General features: G+C 42.0%; 1 protein-coding gene across 2 annotated transcripts in view; it reads left to right on the top strand.

The window, feature by feature from the left end:
- Window positions 1-12,860, top strand: part of LOC133551242 (gap junction delta-2 protein-like) — a 57,408-nt gene extending 44,548 nt beyond the window's left edge. For both annotated transcript variants that reach the window (XM_061897745.1, XM_061897746.1), the window contains one exon: window positions 6,516-12,860. In XM_061897745.1, the coding sequence (XP_061753729.1) occupies window positions 6,516-7,380 (865 nt within the window). In that variant the 3' untranslated portion in view covers window positions 7,381-12,860. The remainder of the gene's footprint in view (window positions 1-6,515) is intronic.
- The last annotated feature ends 5,833 nt before the right edge of the window (window positions 12,861-18,693 follow it).

Below are 18,693 nucleotides of genomic sequence, written 5' to 3'. Positions count from 1 at the left end.
CCGTGAGTTGCTAACCAAATTGAACCCTCCAAGACAGTAAATGTCACTTGTTATTAAAAATACAGCATCTCCAGTAAATTGACTTGAATGTGGTCAGAGCCTTTTTGATCATGTGGCACCCGTAGCAGGGCCGTATTTAGTCATGATAGCAGCACGGTGGGACAGCGGTTAATGCGTGTGCCTCACAATAAGAAGGTCCTGGGTTCAATTGGGATCTTCCCGTGTGGAGATTGCATGTTCTCCCCGTGACTGCGTGGGTTCCCTCCAAGTACTCCGGTTGCCTGCCACTTCCAAAGACATGCACCTGGGGATAGGTTGATTGCAATATTAAAATGGTCGTTAGTGTGTGAATGTGAGTGTGAATGTTGTCTGTCTATCTGTGTTGGCCCTGCGATGAGGTGGCGACTTGTCCAGAAAGTCCAGCACCCCCCGCAACCCGCAAAAGGGACAAGCGGTAGAAAATGGAAAAATGGATGGGACCCTAAGCAAAAATCTAGCCTTTGGGACCATTCACATAACAAAAGAAAGCTAGTCATTTATTATGTTGTGAGAAACTACCACGAAGGCCACCCAATAAGTGATGTATGAGAACCACTGATTCCAAGGATTGTGTTAAAATTGACATCAGCATAAATCAACTTAGTCAATTTACAAACCCTTCTATTAGCAAAGTTTTCGATTGACACATTTTTGGATCGGCCCAAGTATGCTTCCGTGTGCAAACCATGTCTCTGTATACAATCGCTTCATTCACTCATTCATTTTCACGCCCGCAGACAAAAACGTAGGGTGTATTATTCTGGCGGAGTCGGAGCCTTACATTCACTTTCTGCACAAGACACACTAATGTCTCAAAGCTTCAGTGTGTGCTTTTTGTGTGTTTTTCCCCTTTTGACTAGTTTCGTGCATTTTGTTAACTCAAAATTAATCCCAAAAAGCAACCAGATCAGCGAGAAATGATGTACAGTACTGTATAGCACGTGGTATTGTGTTCAAATTGTACAAACCTTAACTAATATACAGACTTTTGCAGAGGATTTAACCCATTATTAATATTTACATTGTTTTATATGGGGAACTTTGCTTCCCGAGACCAACTTTTTGATTTACGAACTGTGTTCAAGAACCAATTAGGTTCATAAATTGAGGTTCCATTGTATAACAAACAACTTCGGTAAAGATACATTTTTTAAATATTTTTTTATGAGATATTTTGGGGCCCCTGGCCAGGCAACTGCTTGTGTTTGCCTATTGATAAGTCCGCCCTTGTAGTTGCAGCGCTAAACAACTGCATCGTGATAAAGTATTAATGCCAGGAGCTGGCCTTGGTCACCCGAGGGATGTTCCAATCAGGGATTTATGCTGCCGATTCCGATCATCAATGATTGAGATCGGCCGATACCAATACCAATACCATGTGTTAATTGTATGTTTTTCGATGTACTGCATTTACGGTGAGCGCTATTGAAGTTATAACAATATTAACACATTACACAATATTTAAATTACTTGCTTAATCTATTCTATTATCTATCATCCATTTTCTTTTTGGGGTTGCAGGGGGTGCTGGAGCTTATCTCAACTGCATTCGGGCGCAAGGCGGGGTACATCCTGGATAAGTCGCCACCTCTTCGCAGGGCCAACACAGATAGACAGACAACATTCACACTCACATTCACACACTAGGGACCATTTAGTGTTGCCAATCAACCTATCCCCAGGTGCATGTCTTTGTCTTTGAAGTGGGAGTAAATAGTAAAAAAACACTAAACAAAATCCAAAACTACTATCCGTAACTCTTTTGAATCCTGTTTGCCTTCAAGAAATTATTCCTTAAATTTGTAAGCGTCAACAAAAAAGAGGATTTTAGGAAAACAAAACAAAAATCGAATCACTCTCGTATCGATCACATACAAATAAACTGTAGATCCACATGCAGAGATTCCTGAATCATGCCCTCGTCACCAGCCATCCAGAACCCACCTCAGCCCCATAAATAAATATATACAAACATAAAATAAAACAAAAACATTTAGATATGTATTTACATTTATTTTAACAAAAGGAGAGGCTAATATCAGCTGCTCCTTGTCAGTATGTGTAACGGTTGGCTGGCAACGTGGTGCGGGTTTGTTCTCTCAAGGATGCAGTCGGATATGGACACAGCGTGAAGGTAGGAAATGAAGATGTATTTACACTAACAAAACAAACTAAGAACAGAAACACTTGCACAAGGCACTAAAGACAAAACAAACAGAACTAGCATGGGACCTAGAAGGAACTAAAGGCGCTAGCATGTGAATTAGGGAATAAACAAAGGAATATCGTGGAAGCTAACCAGTACAAAAATAGTCTTTTACCACAATCAGGAATCAGCGTCGTCACCTCTTGCATAGAACAGAAACTAGAATGCGAGACCGAGTAAACGAAAAAGGCAGGCTTAAATACGGACAGTAATTAGGAGGCAGGTGCGCATCAAAAACAAAAGGCAGGTGACACAAATGCGTAGTTATGACAACAGAACAAAACAGGAAGTGCCACCAGGAACTACGGAAGACAACGCTAACAAGATGTGATATAAAACAGAACCAAAACCAGAATAAGATATGATCCAAGCAGACCATGACAGTATGTTCATTAAACTTGGAAAGTCCGATTAAAATCATGGTATACACCATATACTACACATTTTAACCATTTGATTGCCCATTTTCTGCTTTCTTTCCCTTTTTAATTTTTTATCTTTTCTCATCTGGGTGCCAGATTTTTTCTTATAGGGAGCCATAATGCTGGTAACTCAAAACACTATGGCCCGGATGTACTTAGATCCAAATAACTCTTGTGCAAACTATAAAATTGTGAACTATTATTGGGCGTGTTGCGTGTGATCTACTAAGACTGCGTTCGCAATTTATGACTGGTGCATTTAAATGAGGTTTTTGCATGATCATGGAAACACTCATTTCCCTCCACATTCATGTTATCATGCTCTTCAACCTGTGTGCAATGTAGTTGAACAAGCAGCACATATCTATAATCTGTAATGGCATAAAAAAAAAACGCTCATGAGTTGAACTTGTTTTGATCATTCTTGGAAGTTATGCAGCCGTTTTAGAATTAGTAATGACGAGATTTGGTGTTGTGATTGAAGATGGCTTAAGCCATGTTAAGAGTCTGTCCACAGTTGTTATCACAACATACCAACATACAACATGTCGACGTCTTCCTTGCCTGCTTTGTTAACAAGGACGTAAATGTGCTTCAACCTGCTTATAGTCTAATTTGTGTTAAAATTGCAAGGGTGTGAAAAATACAAATTTTTATTGTTGTGGTTTGTTTATGAATTTCTTGTTTAGCAACCACAGTCAGTATGACTCAGTTCAGTTGTCCATCAAAGCACACAGTCTGCTATCCAAGCACCTTGGTAAAGGTTTTTGATAGAGCACATGTACCAAATATTTCAGCCAGTAAAATAATGATATAAAAACACACATACATCATTGTGTTTATCGTAATGGCTCCATCCCACCCGGGGCCATCGATCTCCTCTTCCCGGCCTCCCCCCCTTCCGCCGCCTTTGCTTGGAGACAAGCGCGTCCTAAGTAATTGGCTCCCGCACTGTAGGAAACGTGCACATCCACTGCATTTTGGCACTGGGCGGCCCACAGTGGGCAGGCGCTCAGTGCTCATTAGAAAGCGCTGACGGAGCAATCCTAAAGCCCACAGTCCTCCTCTGCAGTGGCCAAGCTGGACCAACACCACAGAAAATAATAGTAAAACGCATCCAGTTTGTGGAGTGTATCAAAAAGCTGTTTCAGCTTGCAAGGAGTCACGCGCGCACACACACTCACACACACACACACACACATACACACACACACACGCACGCACGCACGCACGCACACACACACACACGCACACACGCACACACACACACACACACACACACACACACACACACACACACACACACACACACACACGTCAAAGTCAAGTGATTCACTCTACTCGCATCTCATAATTAGTCAGCTTGTGTGTGCATGCTTTACTAAATGAAGCCGTCGTTCTTTTCGTGTGTGTGTGTCACAGCTGCTGAGCAATAACTTGTACATGCATATGCATGAAGTTGGATGCATACTCAAATGCACACACACAAACACTCACACTCACGCACGCTCACACTCACAGTGGCGTGACAAAACTTCTTGAACAAGTTTAGCATTTTTCCCGGTGAGAGGTGAATGTTGTTTATCAAACAAACATCATTTGCAAATGCTTAACCTGCAGGACTTGTTACAGTTTTGTGATTCAACAGAAAGGAGCCTCTGAAGTCAAAATCCAACTTGAAATAGTATTTCCTATAACAAATGGTTATACAGAAATTATTTATTCCATGATCAAAACTTTTATGAATGGTATTGCTGTTTAAAAATGTTGAAAATTGTAAAAAAAACAAAATACATAGGACAACCACTGTTCATCATAAAACAAAGAAAATATATATTTACTTGCAGAACTAAAAAAACATTTTGAAAATTATTTTACTAACGAATGATACAGGCATAATGTGAAGGTCATTTGCTATGCAGATATTGCTATGCAGATATTGCTATGCATCCGGTCTCTCCTATGTCTCCGCGGTCCTCTCCAAGGTTTCTTATAGTCATTCTCATTGACATCCCACTGGGATGTGAGTTTTTCCTTACCCTTACGTGGGATCTAAGGCAAGGATGTCGTTGTGGCTTGTGCAGCCCTTTGAGACACTTGTGATTTAGGGCTATATAAATAAACATTGATTGATTGATTGATTGATTGATTGATTAATTGATTGATCTTCACAAATGTACCAAATTGTCACACACGTGATATAGTCTGGTCTTACTGTAATAAAGATTACCAAAAAAAGTCTAAGACAAAAGAAAAGGTTAATCCTTTAATGTATAATGAACAGAAGTGAAGTACTCTGTCTAGGACTGTCCAAAACTACGAGTTAACTCATGTGATTAAATGTATATATGCAGATTAATCACACAATTTATTTTAGCTTAACCTGAAAAGGTGTTTTCTTATAAGTTCAGTGATAATACAGCAGTGCAAAAAAACTAATGAGAAAACGGTGAAAGTGTGCTTACTGGCAAAGTTTACTTCAAAATACAGCCAGATGGTATTTTAGATAAAACTGTGATCAAGTTTTTAACAAATACATAGTGCATTACAGTAAAACATACAAAAAATGTTCCTGTTTGACATTTTGACTGCATTTGTATCCAAATAATGTGCTTTTGAATAATAATAAATAATAATAATAAATTATAGTAATAAAAGTTACTAATAAATAATGCAAGCGAGTAATAACCTGTGATTAATCCCGATTAATCCGAATTCAAGTGTGAATAATCTGATTTTTTTTAAAAAGATCATTTGAGAGCACTATCTGTGACATCTTACTAAGGTAGAACTCCAAAGTTTTGTGCAAAACATTGCTCATTTGTAGTGGTCTTTCTTGAACTATTTGGAAAAAAAGATATAAAAAATAACTAAAAACTTGTTAAAAATAAACAAGTGATTCAATTATAAATAAAGATTTCTACACATAGAAGTAATCATCAACTTAAAGTGCCAACTTTGGGGATTGTAATAGAGATCCATCTGGATTCATAAAGGATTTTTAAATTGTTGCTATTTTTAGAATATTTAAAAAAAATCTCACTTACCCCTTGGCATACCTTCAAGTACCCACCGGGGTACGCGTACCCCCATTTGAGAACCACTGAACTACTGTGTTTTCTCCTAAACAAAACGTAGTCGTGCAATCTGTAAATATTACTAACTTTAATACCTTTGTAACTTTACATTTATACTGTATAAAGATTGGGCTTCACGGTGGCAGAGGGGTTAGTGCGTTTGCCTCACAGTACGTAGGTCCTGAGTAGTCCTGGGTTCAATCCCAGGCTCGAGATCGTTCTGTGTGGGTTCCCTCCGGGTACTCCGGCTTTCTCCCACTTCCAAAACATGCACCTGGGAATAGGTTGATTGGTAACACTAAATTGGCCTTAGTGTGTGAATGTGAGTGTGAATGTTGTCTGTCTATCTGTGTTGGCCCTTCGATGAGATGGCGACTTGTCCAGGGTGTACTCCGTCTTCTGCCCGATTGTAGCCGCGACCCCAAAGTGAATAAGGGGTAAAAAATGGATGGATGGAGGGATGGATGTATAGAGATTGAATAGCGCCGTAAGATATATTTTGTGTCTTCGTAACATACTGTATTGCTTACTGTTGGTCAAGAAGCTTCTTACCCAGTTGAAAACCAACCCCCTGATACCATACCGTTTTAAAATTGTAAATTCAAATTTTATAGTTAATTGTGTCTAATGATCTATTTATTAGGTATATAAACTCTGTAACTGCTCACTGTTTACCATCTATTGCACTGGTCATTTGACTTGTTAAGCAAGCCCGCAACAAACAAAACGGAGACTTTAAACAATGACATCCCTCCTTCTGTCTCCCTACAGGATCCTGCTGACAGTGGTGGTGATCTTCCGTATCCTGATAGTGGGCATAGTGGGTGAGAAAGTGTACGAGGATGAGCAGATCATGTTCATCTGCAACACAATGCAGCCCGGCTGCAACCAGGCTTGCTACGACAAAGCCTTCCCCATCTCGCACATCCGCTACTGGGTCTTCCAGATCATCCTGGTGTGCACCCCCAGCCTGTGTTTCATCACCTACTCCGTCCACCAGTCGGCTAAAGCCCGGGACCGCAGCTACTCCCTCCTGCACCCTTACATGGATCACCACGGCCACGGCCACCACGGCCGCCATCACGACCATCATGCTCGCAAGCTCCACGCCCGCAACATCAACGGAATCCTGGTGCACCCTGACAGCAGTAAGGAGGACCACGACTGCCTGGAGGTCAAGGAGATCCCTAACGGACCTCGAGGGCTCCCTCAAACGCACAAGAGCTCCAAAGTGCGACGACAGGAGGGAATCTCCCGTTTCTACGTCATACAGGTGGTGTTCCGAAACGCGCTGGAGATCGGGTTTTTGGCGGGGCAGTACTTCCTGTACGGCTTCAACGTGCCGGGAATGTTCGAGTGCGACCGCTATCCGTGCGTGAAGGAAGTGGAGTGTTACGTTTCTCGCCCCACCGAAAAGACCGTCTTTCTGGTCTTCATGTTCGCTGTCAGCGGCATTTGCGTGGTGCTCAACCTGGCGGAGCTCAACCACCTGGGCTGGCGGAAGATAAAGACCGCCATCCGGGGGGTGCAGGCCCGCAGGAAGTCCATCTGCGAGGTGCGCAAGAAGGATGTGTCTCATCTGTCACAGACCCCCAATCTGGGCAGGACCCAGTCAAGTGAGTCGGCTTATGTTTGACAGAGGCTTTACCGCCTGGGGGTTCGAGGTACATTCAGGACGTTTTGGCAACGGACCCCTGAGCATCAGCGCACAAAAAGTCACCGCCGCGTTAAAACGACTTATAAGCGCGGACTGACTGTCAGCTTTAAGTCAAGACACATTTCAGATTCCTGAACCTGACTTTTGGTGCTGCTCCGAAAGGACGGAGTGTTGTACTCTGCCTAGGTGACACTAGGTGCCTTTAAAGAACCCAACAGACATAAATGAGCAATTTAATAACCACTAAAATACTGTAAAGGTGTAGGTTGAAACGGCGTTAAGCGACGCCCCTCATTATTTGCCTTTGTTGTAGCTCATGAGTAATGCTCTCGTTTTCCTAAAATATGTGCACATATGCAAAAGCCTGGCGCATGAGCGTGGGGGAACAAAAGCCAATCGTTGACATGAGTCGAGAACAGTCAAAAAAGATCCTCTGAGATGCTGAGGGAGGGACTCAAACATCTCGTTTGTATTGTCAAAAAGTACACAATTAGGCATTAAATATAGCAGCGCTTACTCAGAACGGCCTCGTTGCTTTGGTCAGCAATTTGGCAAAGCGTCAGTGGAACACACACTCACTTACCTCCCAACACTGTGTTACACACCTCAGTGCTAAGGATGCCTGCAAGGCCGGACCTTTACGGTGAGAAAAAAAGAAAGAAGAAAAGGAAGTCAAGAGAAACACTTTGTGTGTACGATCACCATCGTAGGGCACAACACACACACACAAACACACACACGCACACTGACACATCTTTTCAATGCAACGGTAATATATATACATATATATTGTTGTCACACAGCTTTTTCACAAGCATATTTGGTGCCACATTTCAAAGGTACTGTACGTAGATGAATTCTCCTGAGAGTTAATGAAGAAAACTCCTAGATGACCAGCTTTAATAACGTGTATTATCAATGTGCTCTTTGTTAAGCGTCCATCCGTCTTACACAAAACATATGTTCTGACCCCAACCCCTGTCGCCCGCCCCGCCCCTATGGACTGAAAAAGGCATGTTAAAGAAGCATTAACTAGAATGGATAGATTAAGACATATGACTTAAGAAGAGTTTTATTTATTTGCATCCTGCTCCTGTGAAATGTACTCAGCATGCATTACGATGAAGAAAAAAAAAGTACTACATAGCCTCCTAGGGTGGGAACACTGACAGCGAATATTGGAAAGGCTCCCGAACCGCAGCAATAATAATAATATATGATATGTGAGAAGAAAATAAGTGAATAAATGATTATGCAAACAGTTTTATTGGCCTTTGTTCCTTCCGTCCGTCATTCTTAAAGCTTTTCCCGTGCAGGGTGTTAAAAAAAATAAAAAAGGAAAATACAAGATGGATATATTTGTGTATGAAGTGTTGAAGATAATCCACAAGACAGCGAGGATGAGCAAATGTCCGTCACTTTCCTGACAGTAAGCTTTTCTGTTTATTTAAATTTGCTAATTACATAGTCGTAAAAAAGAATGTAGCATAGTATCACATGTTCTGCCACCTATAGCATTAGATTTCAATTTTTTTTACCAAGTACCACCAAGGAAAATAACTTGGCTCTCCAAGCACCACCATAATGACCAACATTAAAATACATTAGTATTGTAGGCCTAAGTATTCATTAAAAACAAGACAGAAGTTTTATTTAAAGGGGAACATCATCACCAGACCTATGTAAGCGTCAATATATACCTTGATATTGCAGAAAAAAGACCATATATTATTTTAACCGATTTCCAAACTCTAAATGGGTGAATTTTGGCGAATTAAACGCCTTTCTATTTATCGCTCTCGGAGTGATGACGTCAGAACATGAACGTCACCTAGGTAATAAAGCCGCCATTTTCTCAAACACATTACAAACACCGCGTCTCAGCTCTGTTATTTTCCGTTTTTTCGACCATTTTCTTTAACCTTGGAGACATCATGCCTCGTCGGTGTGTAGTCTGAAGGTATAAAAACACTAAGGGAGGGATTCAAGTGGCACCACTGGCCCAAAGATGCGAAAGTGGCAAGAAATTGGATGAAATTTGTTCAAAATATGAGGGTGTGGGGAAAGCCGACGAAATGGTCAGACGTTTGTTTACCGACGAAAGCTATGCTACTACAGAGATGGCAAGATTGTGTGGATATCCTGCGACACTCAAAGCAGATGCATTTCCAACGATAAAGTCAAAGAAATCTGCCGTCAGACCCCCATCGAATGTGCCGGAGTGTCTGCACATTTTACCGGCGACGCTAAGGCAGACATGGCACAGAGATGTATGGATAACCTGCAGATGCATTTCCAACAATAAAGTCAACTAAATCACAAAGGTGAGTTTTGTTGATGTTGTTGACTTATGTGCTAATCAGACATATTTGGTCGCAGCATGACTGCCAGCTAATTGATGCTAACATGCTATTTGGGCTAGCTGTATGTACATTTGAAACTTTATTTACATCCAGTGTTTCCTCCACCCATCGATGGATTTTAGTTTATCCAGTGTTACAAGATGCAAAACTTCCGATCGTTGGTCTGCACATTTTACCGGCGATGCTAAGGCAAACATGGCCGAATAGCGTCAATAGCTATTCGCTCAATAGCTTCAGTTTCTTCTTCAATTTCGTTTTCGCTATCTGCCTCCATACTCCAACCATCCGTTTCAATACATACGTAATCTGTTGAATCACTTAAGCCGCTGAAATCCGAGTCTGAATCCGAGCTAATGTCGCTATATCTTGCTGTGCTATCCGTAATGGCATCACTGGATGACGTCACAGGAAAATGGACGATGGCTTCACAGATAGCGAAAATCAGGCACTTTAAAGCTTTTTTTTAGGGATATTCTGGGATGGGTAAAATAAAAATAAAAACTTCAAAAAATAAAATAAGTCACTGGGAACTGATTTTTATTGGTTTTAACCCTTCTGAAATTGTGATAATGTTCCCCTTTAAGTATATTTATTATTTTTGGCCACTCTAACATTGCAGACAGTTTGAACAGTAACACTGTGTTTAAATTTAGGAAAATAAAACACTGTACTTTAATCAAGTGATTCCTTGGTGTACCACTAGATGGAGCCCATTACAACAGCTTGAGAATCACTGATCTGTATGTTTAGGGTTAAGGGAAAGCTGGAGCCTATCCAAGCAGACTTCACCCTAGACTGGTGGCAAACCAGTCACATTGCTGTATTTGTCAAGCCTCCTGATTCGCTTGGGAAGCGCTCATATTTTGCTCTCTTTCCTGGCACCTTCTGGTTTTCATAAATTCCTGGCAATAATTCCCCATATTCTGTCTTGGACGGAAGAAAAAAACTCTCAGGTAGGGATGTCCCAATCAACATTTTTGACACGATTTTTTTTTGTTTGACTCAGATCCGAATGGATTTGAAATCCCAATCCAATACTTTGACAATAGATTATAGAACTGAACATGTTTCACACCAGGTAACTAAAGTAACCCATTTTTTCTAAATTAAATGTAGAATTTGCTAGTGTATGTATCAGATTACATATTTAATTATTGAATGCTATATACCATTTTTTTGTTCAACAAAATAGTGTGCCTGATGCACAATAACTTAACAAAAGTTAAAACTACAATTGGCTTCCATTTCAATTATTTGGATATTGCCCTCAAAGCCTTCCCATATCCAGAGACGTACTCCCTTAATTTGCAAACTATAACAAAAAACACCCAATACATTATTTTATCAAAATAAAAACAACAACAACAAAAAAATTTAACGGTTAGCTTCTTGGGTCGTCCTGCTCGGTGTTTGTGTGTTGCTTAGCCATTCCTTTCCCTCGAGTCCTCCAGTAACAATGGTACAATAAAAAAATATTGATTTACTATATGAAATATTTATTTTCCCGTAAACTTTATTTTCCGCCATGGCGGTGAGGATTAGTATCTTCGAAATGGTTCCGTGCTGTGGATGGGGTTTGTTGCGGCTTCTTTTCAAATTGGAGCTGGTGCTCCAGCAACAGTGACGTGCTGTCAGGGGAGGCAAGTGGGGCAGTGCCTCACCTGCCATCAGGTGGCTTAACCATGACATGTTCCAAACTGAAGTAATAAAATAAAATAACTTTTAATATTTATCTTTTGGTTTATGCTTTCTATGTGATTTTGGTGTGGTTCCTGTATATTTTGATCATTTTCATGGTCAAAATCGCGGAAATTCAATGTTTCCTGATCCAAACAATGCAGCAGACAAGAAGTGAGGCAGACACAGGCGGTGCCTCCACGGCTACACACAGTGTATATTGGGGGTGTGCGTGCGAGGGGGCGCATACTTGTTGCTACGGGAAAAAGGCAGATCATGAAGCAGCAAGTACCTCTGCCTCAAGGTAGGGGGCGATACATTGTCAACTTGCAGTTCAATGCCTCAGCAGTACTCTGACTCACCACACTGGGAGAAGTGGGGGCACTCAAGCTAGCAGACACAGGTCTCTCCAGCGGAAGCCAGCAATTTTTTATTTTCTTTTTTCTTAACTGTATTTATAACAAACATGGCATTTTTTATTAGAGTAAGCCAGCGTTTGTGGGTGTTTTTTGTCAGATGCAGAAATATTGTTTAATTTCTTGGAATGAAATTGAATTAAATGAATGTATCTGCCAATATGGAGGATTATATACTGTATCCAAGATAAAATCGTTCTCTAAACTGGACTTTAAGACAAAATTAATGCGATCATACAAAGTATGTTTTCATGGAGGATAACTATTGCTGCTTCAGGTACAAATACAGAAAGGTAAGATACACTCACAATACTTTGTTTATTTTGGTAAAAGCAAATGGGACCAAAAAGTATTCAATAACAATTTTATCAAATACTTTTTGGACCCATTTATCATATCATAATATCATTATGATAACGTTTTTATGAAAGTGAATAATTACCTTTTTTTTTCCTGTAACTCTAATGTGCAACCTAAATCAACAATGACTAGAACGGCACATATGAATTTAAGTTTAAAAAAAAAAAAAGGAGAAAAAAAAGTATGTATGCCTCACCTGGTGTTAAGTTCACCGCACGTCACTGTCCAGCAAGACATGCACACTCCTGGAAATCATGCAACTCCTGCTTGTGTGTCGCAAGAAATACGGAAATGTAATGTAAAGATCAGGTTAAAAAGGAAAATGTCGGCCCCTGAATGGTGTCAGGACTATAATGTTGCCAAAGCAGCAAAACTTTCCGTCCACTCAGCAAAATAATGTCAGTCCAGAAATATTTTGGTGCACTGTTTATATACATATAACCAGATTTTATAGCTAATTAAAATATTTAAGTATAATATACATATGTAATTTGATAAGAATAAATCACTGTTTGCTGACATAGTTCAAATCTCCCCAAAAACTTGATGTTAAAATGACTTAAATCACCAAGGTTTAGTCGCTCATGAACACATTTTTTATATGAGTATCTCCTCCCCAACTGTACAATTTACATTATTTTCCCTTATTTTCGAATGCACATATTGTCAGATATGCAAAGTGCATGCTTGCAAGCGGAAAAAAAAAGTATGTTCCCCAAGAGAAGTACAAGCTTAGAATAAAACAGAGAACCTCTTTTTTGTCAGGCATGAACTAATCATAAAAATGGGACCCATTACCTACCTGCTGGGCACTCAGCATCAAGGGTTGGAATTGGGGGTTTAATCACCAAAAACTATTCCCGGGCGCGGCCACCGCTGCTGCTGCTCACTGCTCCCCTCACCTCCCATGGAGTGAACAAGGGTGATGGGTCTAATGCAGAGAATAATTTCGCCACACCTATTATTGGTACTTTATCTTATCTTATTATATCATTTTGTGAGGTACGCAGGAAGGCCCCCAACCTGGGCAGGACCCAGTCCAGTTAGTCATCTTACGTCTGGGGGGTTCGAGGTACATTTTGGACATCAGCGCACAAAAAGTCACCACCGCGTTAAAAGGTCTAAGAAGCACGGACTGACTGTCAGCTTTAAGTCAAGACTCATCCTTCACTTTAAGCTTGAGTGAAAAATACACTACCGACTTACTAAATCCGAAAGAGAAATAGAGGATACAGTATTATCTGCTCACAGATGCTACCTGGTGGTTGTTTGAGCCCATTGCAGCCATTCCTGCTAATCCCACTCCTTAATGCTTCCTTCACACGAAAGATTCTCACATGAATGAGGCAAAAAATACCTCCTGTATGTGCAGTCTATCTGTATTACACAAAGGCACAATATAAAAAAAAACATTACTGGTGTAACGATTCATCGATGTATCAATTTATATTCGTAAGTTTCATCTACTTCGGTCTATTGGACTTTTGGAGGATATATATCGCTTTAACATCATTATTAAACGCAGTTATCGATTTGTATCAATACTAGAAAAAATAAAACATTGGATATTTTCAACATACTTTTATATGTTTAGCACTTTTAATGATAAGGACGGTAAGGTTATTCAAGTCTGTCTGCCTGACGCAATCAGTCATCAAAACAAGAATGGCGGAGAGGTCACAACAAACACAAACGCCACAAGACAATAGCATAAAGCAACAACAAAAACCTTCAGCTACAACACGATTGCCAAAGCCACAATAAATGCAAACAACACAACACAATATTATAAAGCCGCAACACAACTTTAAGCCATAAAGGACGCAACAGACAAAAGAAAAGCAAGTTTCGCAGACGGAAAAAGCTGAGGCAGAAGGTTAAAAACATTGTATTGAACATTGTATTATTGCAAAATTAAAAAAGTTTTTAAAAAGGTATGACTTGAAAAGTGGTCACACTTCACTTACTTTTACAACTTTGTTCATTGCATTGTTTTCACATTTCCGCCTCAGCCATTTTGGTCTGTCGCCTAAACTAGTCCGCAGTCACTTCCTTTGTGTCTTTGTAATGTCCTGTTTTGGCTGACACGGTAGTTGTGTTATGACTTTATGTTGATGTGTTGTCGCGTTTGTATTTGCTCTGACTTTTCTCGGCCACCGTAGCGTAGCGGTTTATTAAAATGAGAGTAGTAGCAGATCAAACCGCTGCTCGCGTCATCTGCACTTAATCTCTCAGGTAAACCAACTGTTTATTCAACCTGAAGAGATGTCTCTTGCAATTTATTTTTGATATTAATATTGTAATATTTTTATGTTGAAAAAAAATGCGGAAGTAGCAGGTACATTTACTGTTAAAATGTTGGTTACTGTACTTTTATTGAAAATTGAGTATTGAAAATGAGAGCAGAACAGATTTCCTCGTGTTAATTCAAACTAAAGTGTCTTTATTCAAATAAGATATGAATGCATAGGCCATTAATTGTTGTTTACTTGTATGTAAGCATCCAATATCCATTTATATCTAATTACCTTACAAGAAAGAACAGGCCTATAGGAAACTTCACCTGCAGTGTCCTATATCCACTATTTATTTCACAGTCACACTCTGAAACTCACGTTTGAGTTTGAGTTTGAGTTTGAGTTTATTTCGAACATGCAAGCATACAACATGATACACGTGAAATCTAAGTTCCCACAAAAAAACACAAATAAAATCTTTTTTGTCCAGCTACTCAGGCAAATCTACCTACAGTATGATCTGCTGAAATGTACACTAAACAGAATAGGTATGTGAGAGGCGGCGCGTGACCACGTCGACGGGGGCATGCACAGGAGCCAGCTGGAAGCAAGATGACAGGTGAGTGGATACCTCAGCTGGAACGAGTTATCTAATCACCTGTCTCTATTTAGCAGCGTTGGTGACTGCAGGGCGGGGCTGAAAAGCTAGAAGGAACCCAGGAGGTGCTGAGGACGCCAGAAGGATTGTGGGAGGACTGAGCGAGTTAAAAACTTTGTGAGTGAACGAACTAAGACTGAAAAGACTTGGGGAGCGGACAAAGAAGATGAACTGTTGTGAAAATTAAAAATGAAAAGAAAATCCTTTTGGGAACAAACGAGAGAAGAAATATTGTGTGTAAAAAGATTAAAAAGAATTGTCAACTTGAACCCCTGCTGTGATCCTTCGGTCCTGAAGACCCCACGACACAAGCCTGTCACAAGGTACTTCCCTGTCACATAGTTTCAGTTTCATGGTTTTTCGTGTAATCATGTTGCCAAACAAACAAACATAGAAACATACAACACATGACCAAAAACATAACAGCGGAAACGTTTGGGAGTGAACCCACACATTTGAAACATTATTATAAAAAAAAAATAGAGCATTACAGGATTTTTTTAGGGAACATTTGAACATGTCTGCAATTTGGCTATTAGTTACTTCTAATACTGTAATGATTATTGACAAAAGCTTTATGTGCCTTCTACATTAGTAGGTGAGTCAACTTTTTGGATGTGGGTCATTCTTTATTTATAGTTCACGCCTCTTTTTTTTTTTGCCTGTGGTATAATGTAAAAATAAAATTAATCAACTCAAAAATAATTTTAAAAGGCAAAAATAGAAAAAATTGAGAATGTATACATTTTGTTAGCTTTTTTACAAACTTAAAAATGACTATATAAATACCTTATATCAAATAAAAGTTGTTATTAAAAAGCAAGAATAGAAAAAATAGAGCATGCAGTATATAATATGTTTTTTTGGTATTTTCACATGATCGTACATAAACATATACTAAACATCCATCCATCCATCCATCCATCCGTCCATTTTCTACCCAAATTCCTTTTTGGGTCACGGGGGGCGCTGGTGCCTATCTCAGCTACAATCGGGCGGAAGGCGGCGTACACCCTGGACAAGTCGCCACCTCATCGCAGGGCCAACACAGATAGACAGACAACATTCACACTCACACATTAGGGTCAATTTAGTGTTGCCAATCAACCTATCCCCAGGTGCATGTCTTTGGAAGTGGAGGAAACCGGAGTACCCGGAGGGAACCCACGCATTCACGGGTAGAACATGCAAACTCCACACTGTGTATATATATATATATATATATATATATATATATATATATATATATATATATATATATATATATATATATATATACATATATATATATATATATATACTCTCTGAGCTGCAACCTTATCGTGGTAGAGGAGTTTGCGTGTCCCAATGATCCTAGGAGCTATGTTGTCCGGGGGCATAAAGCCCCCTGGTAGGGTCTCCCAAGGCAAACAGGTTCTAGGTGAGGGATCAGACAAAGAGCAGCTCGAAGACCTTTATGAAGATGAAAAATCATGGACCCAGATTTCCCTCGCCCGGACGCGGGTCACCGGGGCCCCCCTCTGGAGCCAGGCCCGGAGGTGGGGCACGATGGCGAGCGCCTGGTGGCGGGGCCTGTTCCCATGGGGCCCGGCCGGGCACAGCCCGAAGAGGCAACGTGGGTCACCCCTCCAATGGGCTCACCACCCATAGCAGGGGCCATAGAGGTCGGGTGCATTTTGAGCTGGGCGACAGCCGAAGGCAGGGAACTTGGCGGTCCGATCCTCGGCTACAGAAGCTAGCTCTTGGGACGTGGAACGTCACGTCACTGGGGGGGAAAGAGCCTGAGCTAGTGCGCGAAGTCGAGAAATTCCGGCTGGATATAGTCGGACTCACTTCGACGCACAGCAAGGGCTCTGGAACCACTTCTCTCGAGAGGGATTGGACCCTCTTCCACTCTGGCGTTGCCGGCAGTGAGAGGCGACGGGCTGGGGTGGCAATTCTTGTTTCCCCCCGGCTCAAAGCCTGTACGTTGGAGTTCCACCCGGTCGACGAAAGGGTAGCCTCCCTCCGCCTTCGGGTGGGGGGACGGGTCCTGACTGTTGTTTGTGCTTATGCACCAAACAGCAGTTCAGAGTACCCACCCTTTTTGGGAACACTCGAGGGAGTACTGGAAAGTGCTCCCCCGGGTCATTCCCTTGTCCTACTGGGAGACTTCAACGCTCATGTTGGCAACGACAGTGAAACCTGGAGAGGCGTGATTGGGAAGAATGGCCGCCCGGATCTAAACCCGAGTGGTGTTTTGTTATTGGACTTTTGTGCTCGTCACAGTTTGTCCATAACAAACACCATGTTCAAACATAAGGGTGTCCATATGTGCACTTGGCACCAGGACACCCTAGGCCGCAGTTCCATGATCGACTTTGTAGTTGTGTCATCGGATTTGCGGCCTCATGTTTTGGACACTCGGGTGAAGAGAGGGGCGGAGCTTTCTACCGATCACCACCTGGTGGTGAGTTGGCTGCGATGGTGGGAGAGGATGCCGGACAGACCTGGGAGGCCCAAACGCATTGTGAGGGTCTGCTGGGAACGTCTGGCAGAGTCTCCTGTCAGACAAAGTTTCAATTCCCACCTCCGGAAGAACTTTGAACATGTCACGAGGGAGGTGCTGGACATTGAGTCCGAGTGGACCATGTTCCTCTATTGTCGAGGCGGCAGATCGGAGCTGTGGCCGCAAGGTAGTTGGTGCCTGTCGGGGCGGCAATCCTAAAACCCCTTGGTGGACACCAGCGGTGAGGGATGCCTCAAGCTGAAGAAGGAGTCCTATCGGGTCCTTTTGGCTCATAGGACTCCGGAGGCAGTGGACAGGTACCGACAGGCCAAGCGGTGTGCAGCTTCAGCGGTCGCGGAGGCAAAAACTCGGACATGGGAAGAGTTCGGGGAAGCCATGGAAAACGACTTCCGGACGGCTTCGAAGCGATTCTGGACCACCGTCCGCCGCCTCAGGAAGGGGAAGCAGTGCACTATCAACACCGTGTATGGTGCGAATGGTGTTCTGCTGACCTCGACTGCGGATGTTGTGGATAGGTGGAAGGAATACTTCGAATACCTCCTCAATCCCACCAACACGTCTTCCAATGAGGAAGCAGTGCCTGGGGAATCTGTGGTGGACTCTCCTATTTCTGGGGCTGAGGTCGCTGAGGTAGTTAAAAAGCTCCCCGGTGGCAAGGCCCCAGGGTTGGACGAGATCCGCCCGGAGTTCCTTAAGGCTCTGGATGCTGTGGGGCTGTCTTGGTTGACAAGACTTTGCAGCATCGCGTGGACATCGGGGGCGGTACCTCTGGATTGGCAGACCGGGGTGGTGGTTCCTCTCTTTAAGAAGGGGGACCGGAGGGTGTGTTCCAACTATCGTGGGATCAAACTCCTCAGCCTTCCCGGTAAGGTTTATTCAGGTGTACTGGAGAGGAGGCTACGTCGGATAGTCGAACCTCGGATTCAGGAGGAACAGTGTGGTTTTCGTCCTGGTCGTGGAACTGTGGACCAGCTCTATACTCTCGGCAGGGTTCTTGAGGGTGCATGGGAGTTTGCCCAACCAGTCTACATGTGCTTTGTGGACTTGGAGAAGGCATTCGACCGTGTCCCTC

The sequence above is a fragment of the Nerophis ophidion genome, linkage group LG04, assembly GCF_033978795.1.
Source record: "Nerophis ophidion isolate RoL-2023_Sa linkage group LG04, RoL_Noph_v1.0, whole genome shotgun sequence".
Classification (NCBI taxonomy): domain Eukaryota; kingdom Metazoa; phylum Chordata; class Actinopteri; order Syngnathiformes; family Syngnathidae; genus Nerophis; species Nerophis ophidion.
Note: the sequence above shows the minus strand (reverse complement) of the source record. Positions and strands in the feature narration are given on the sequence as shown.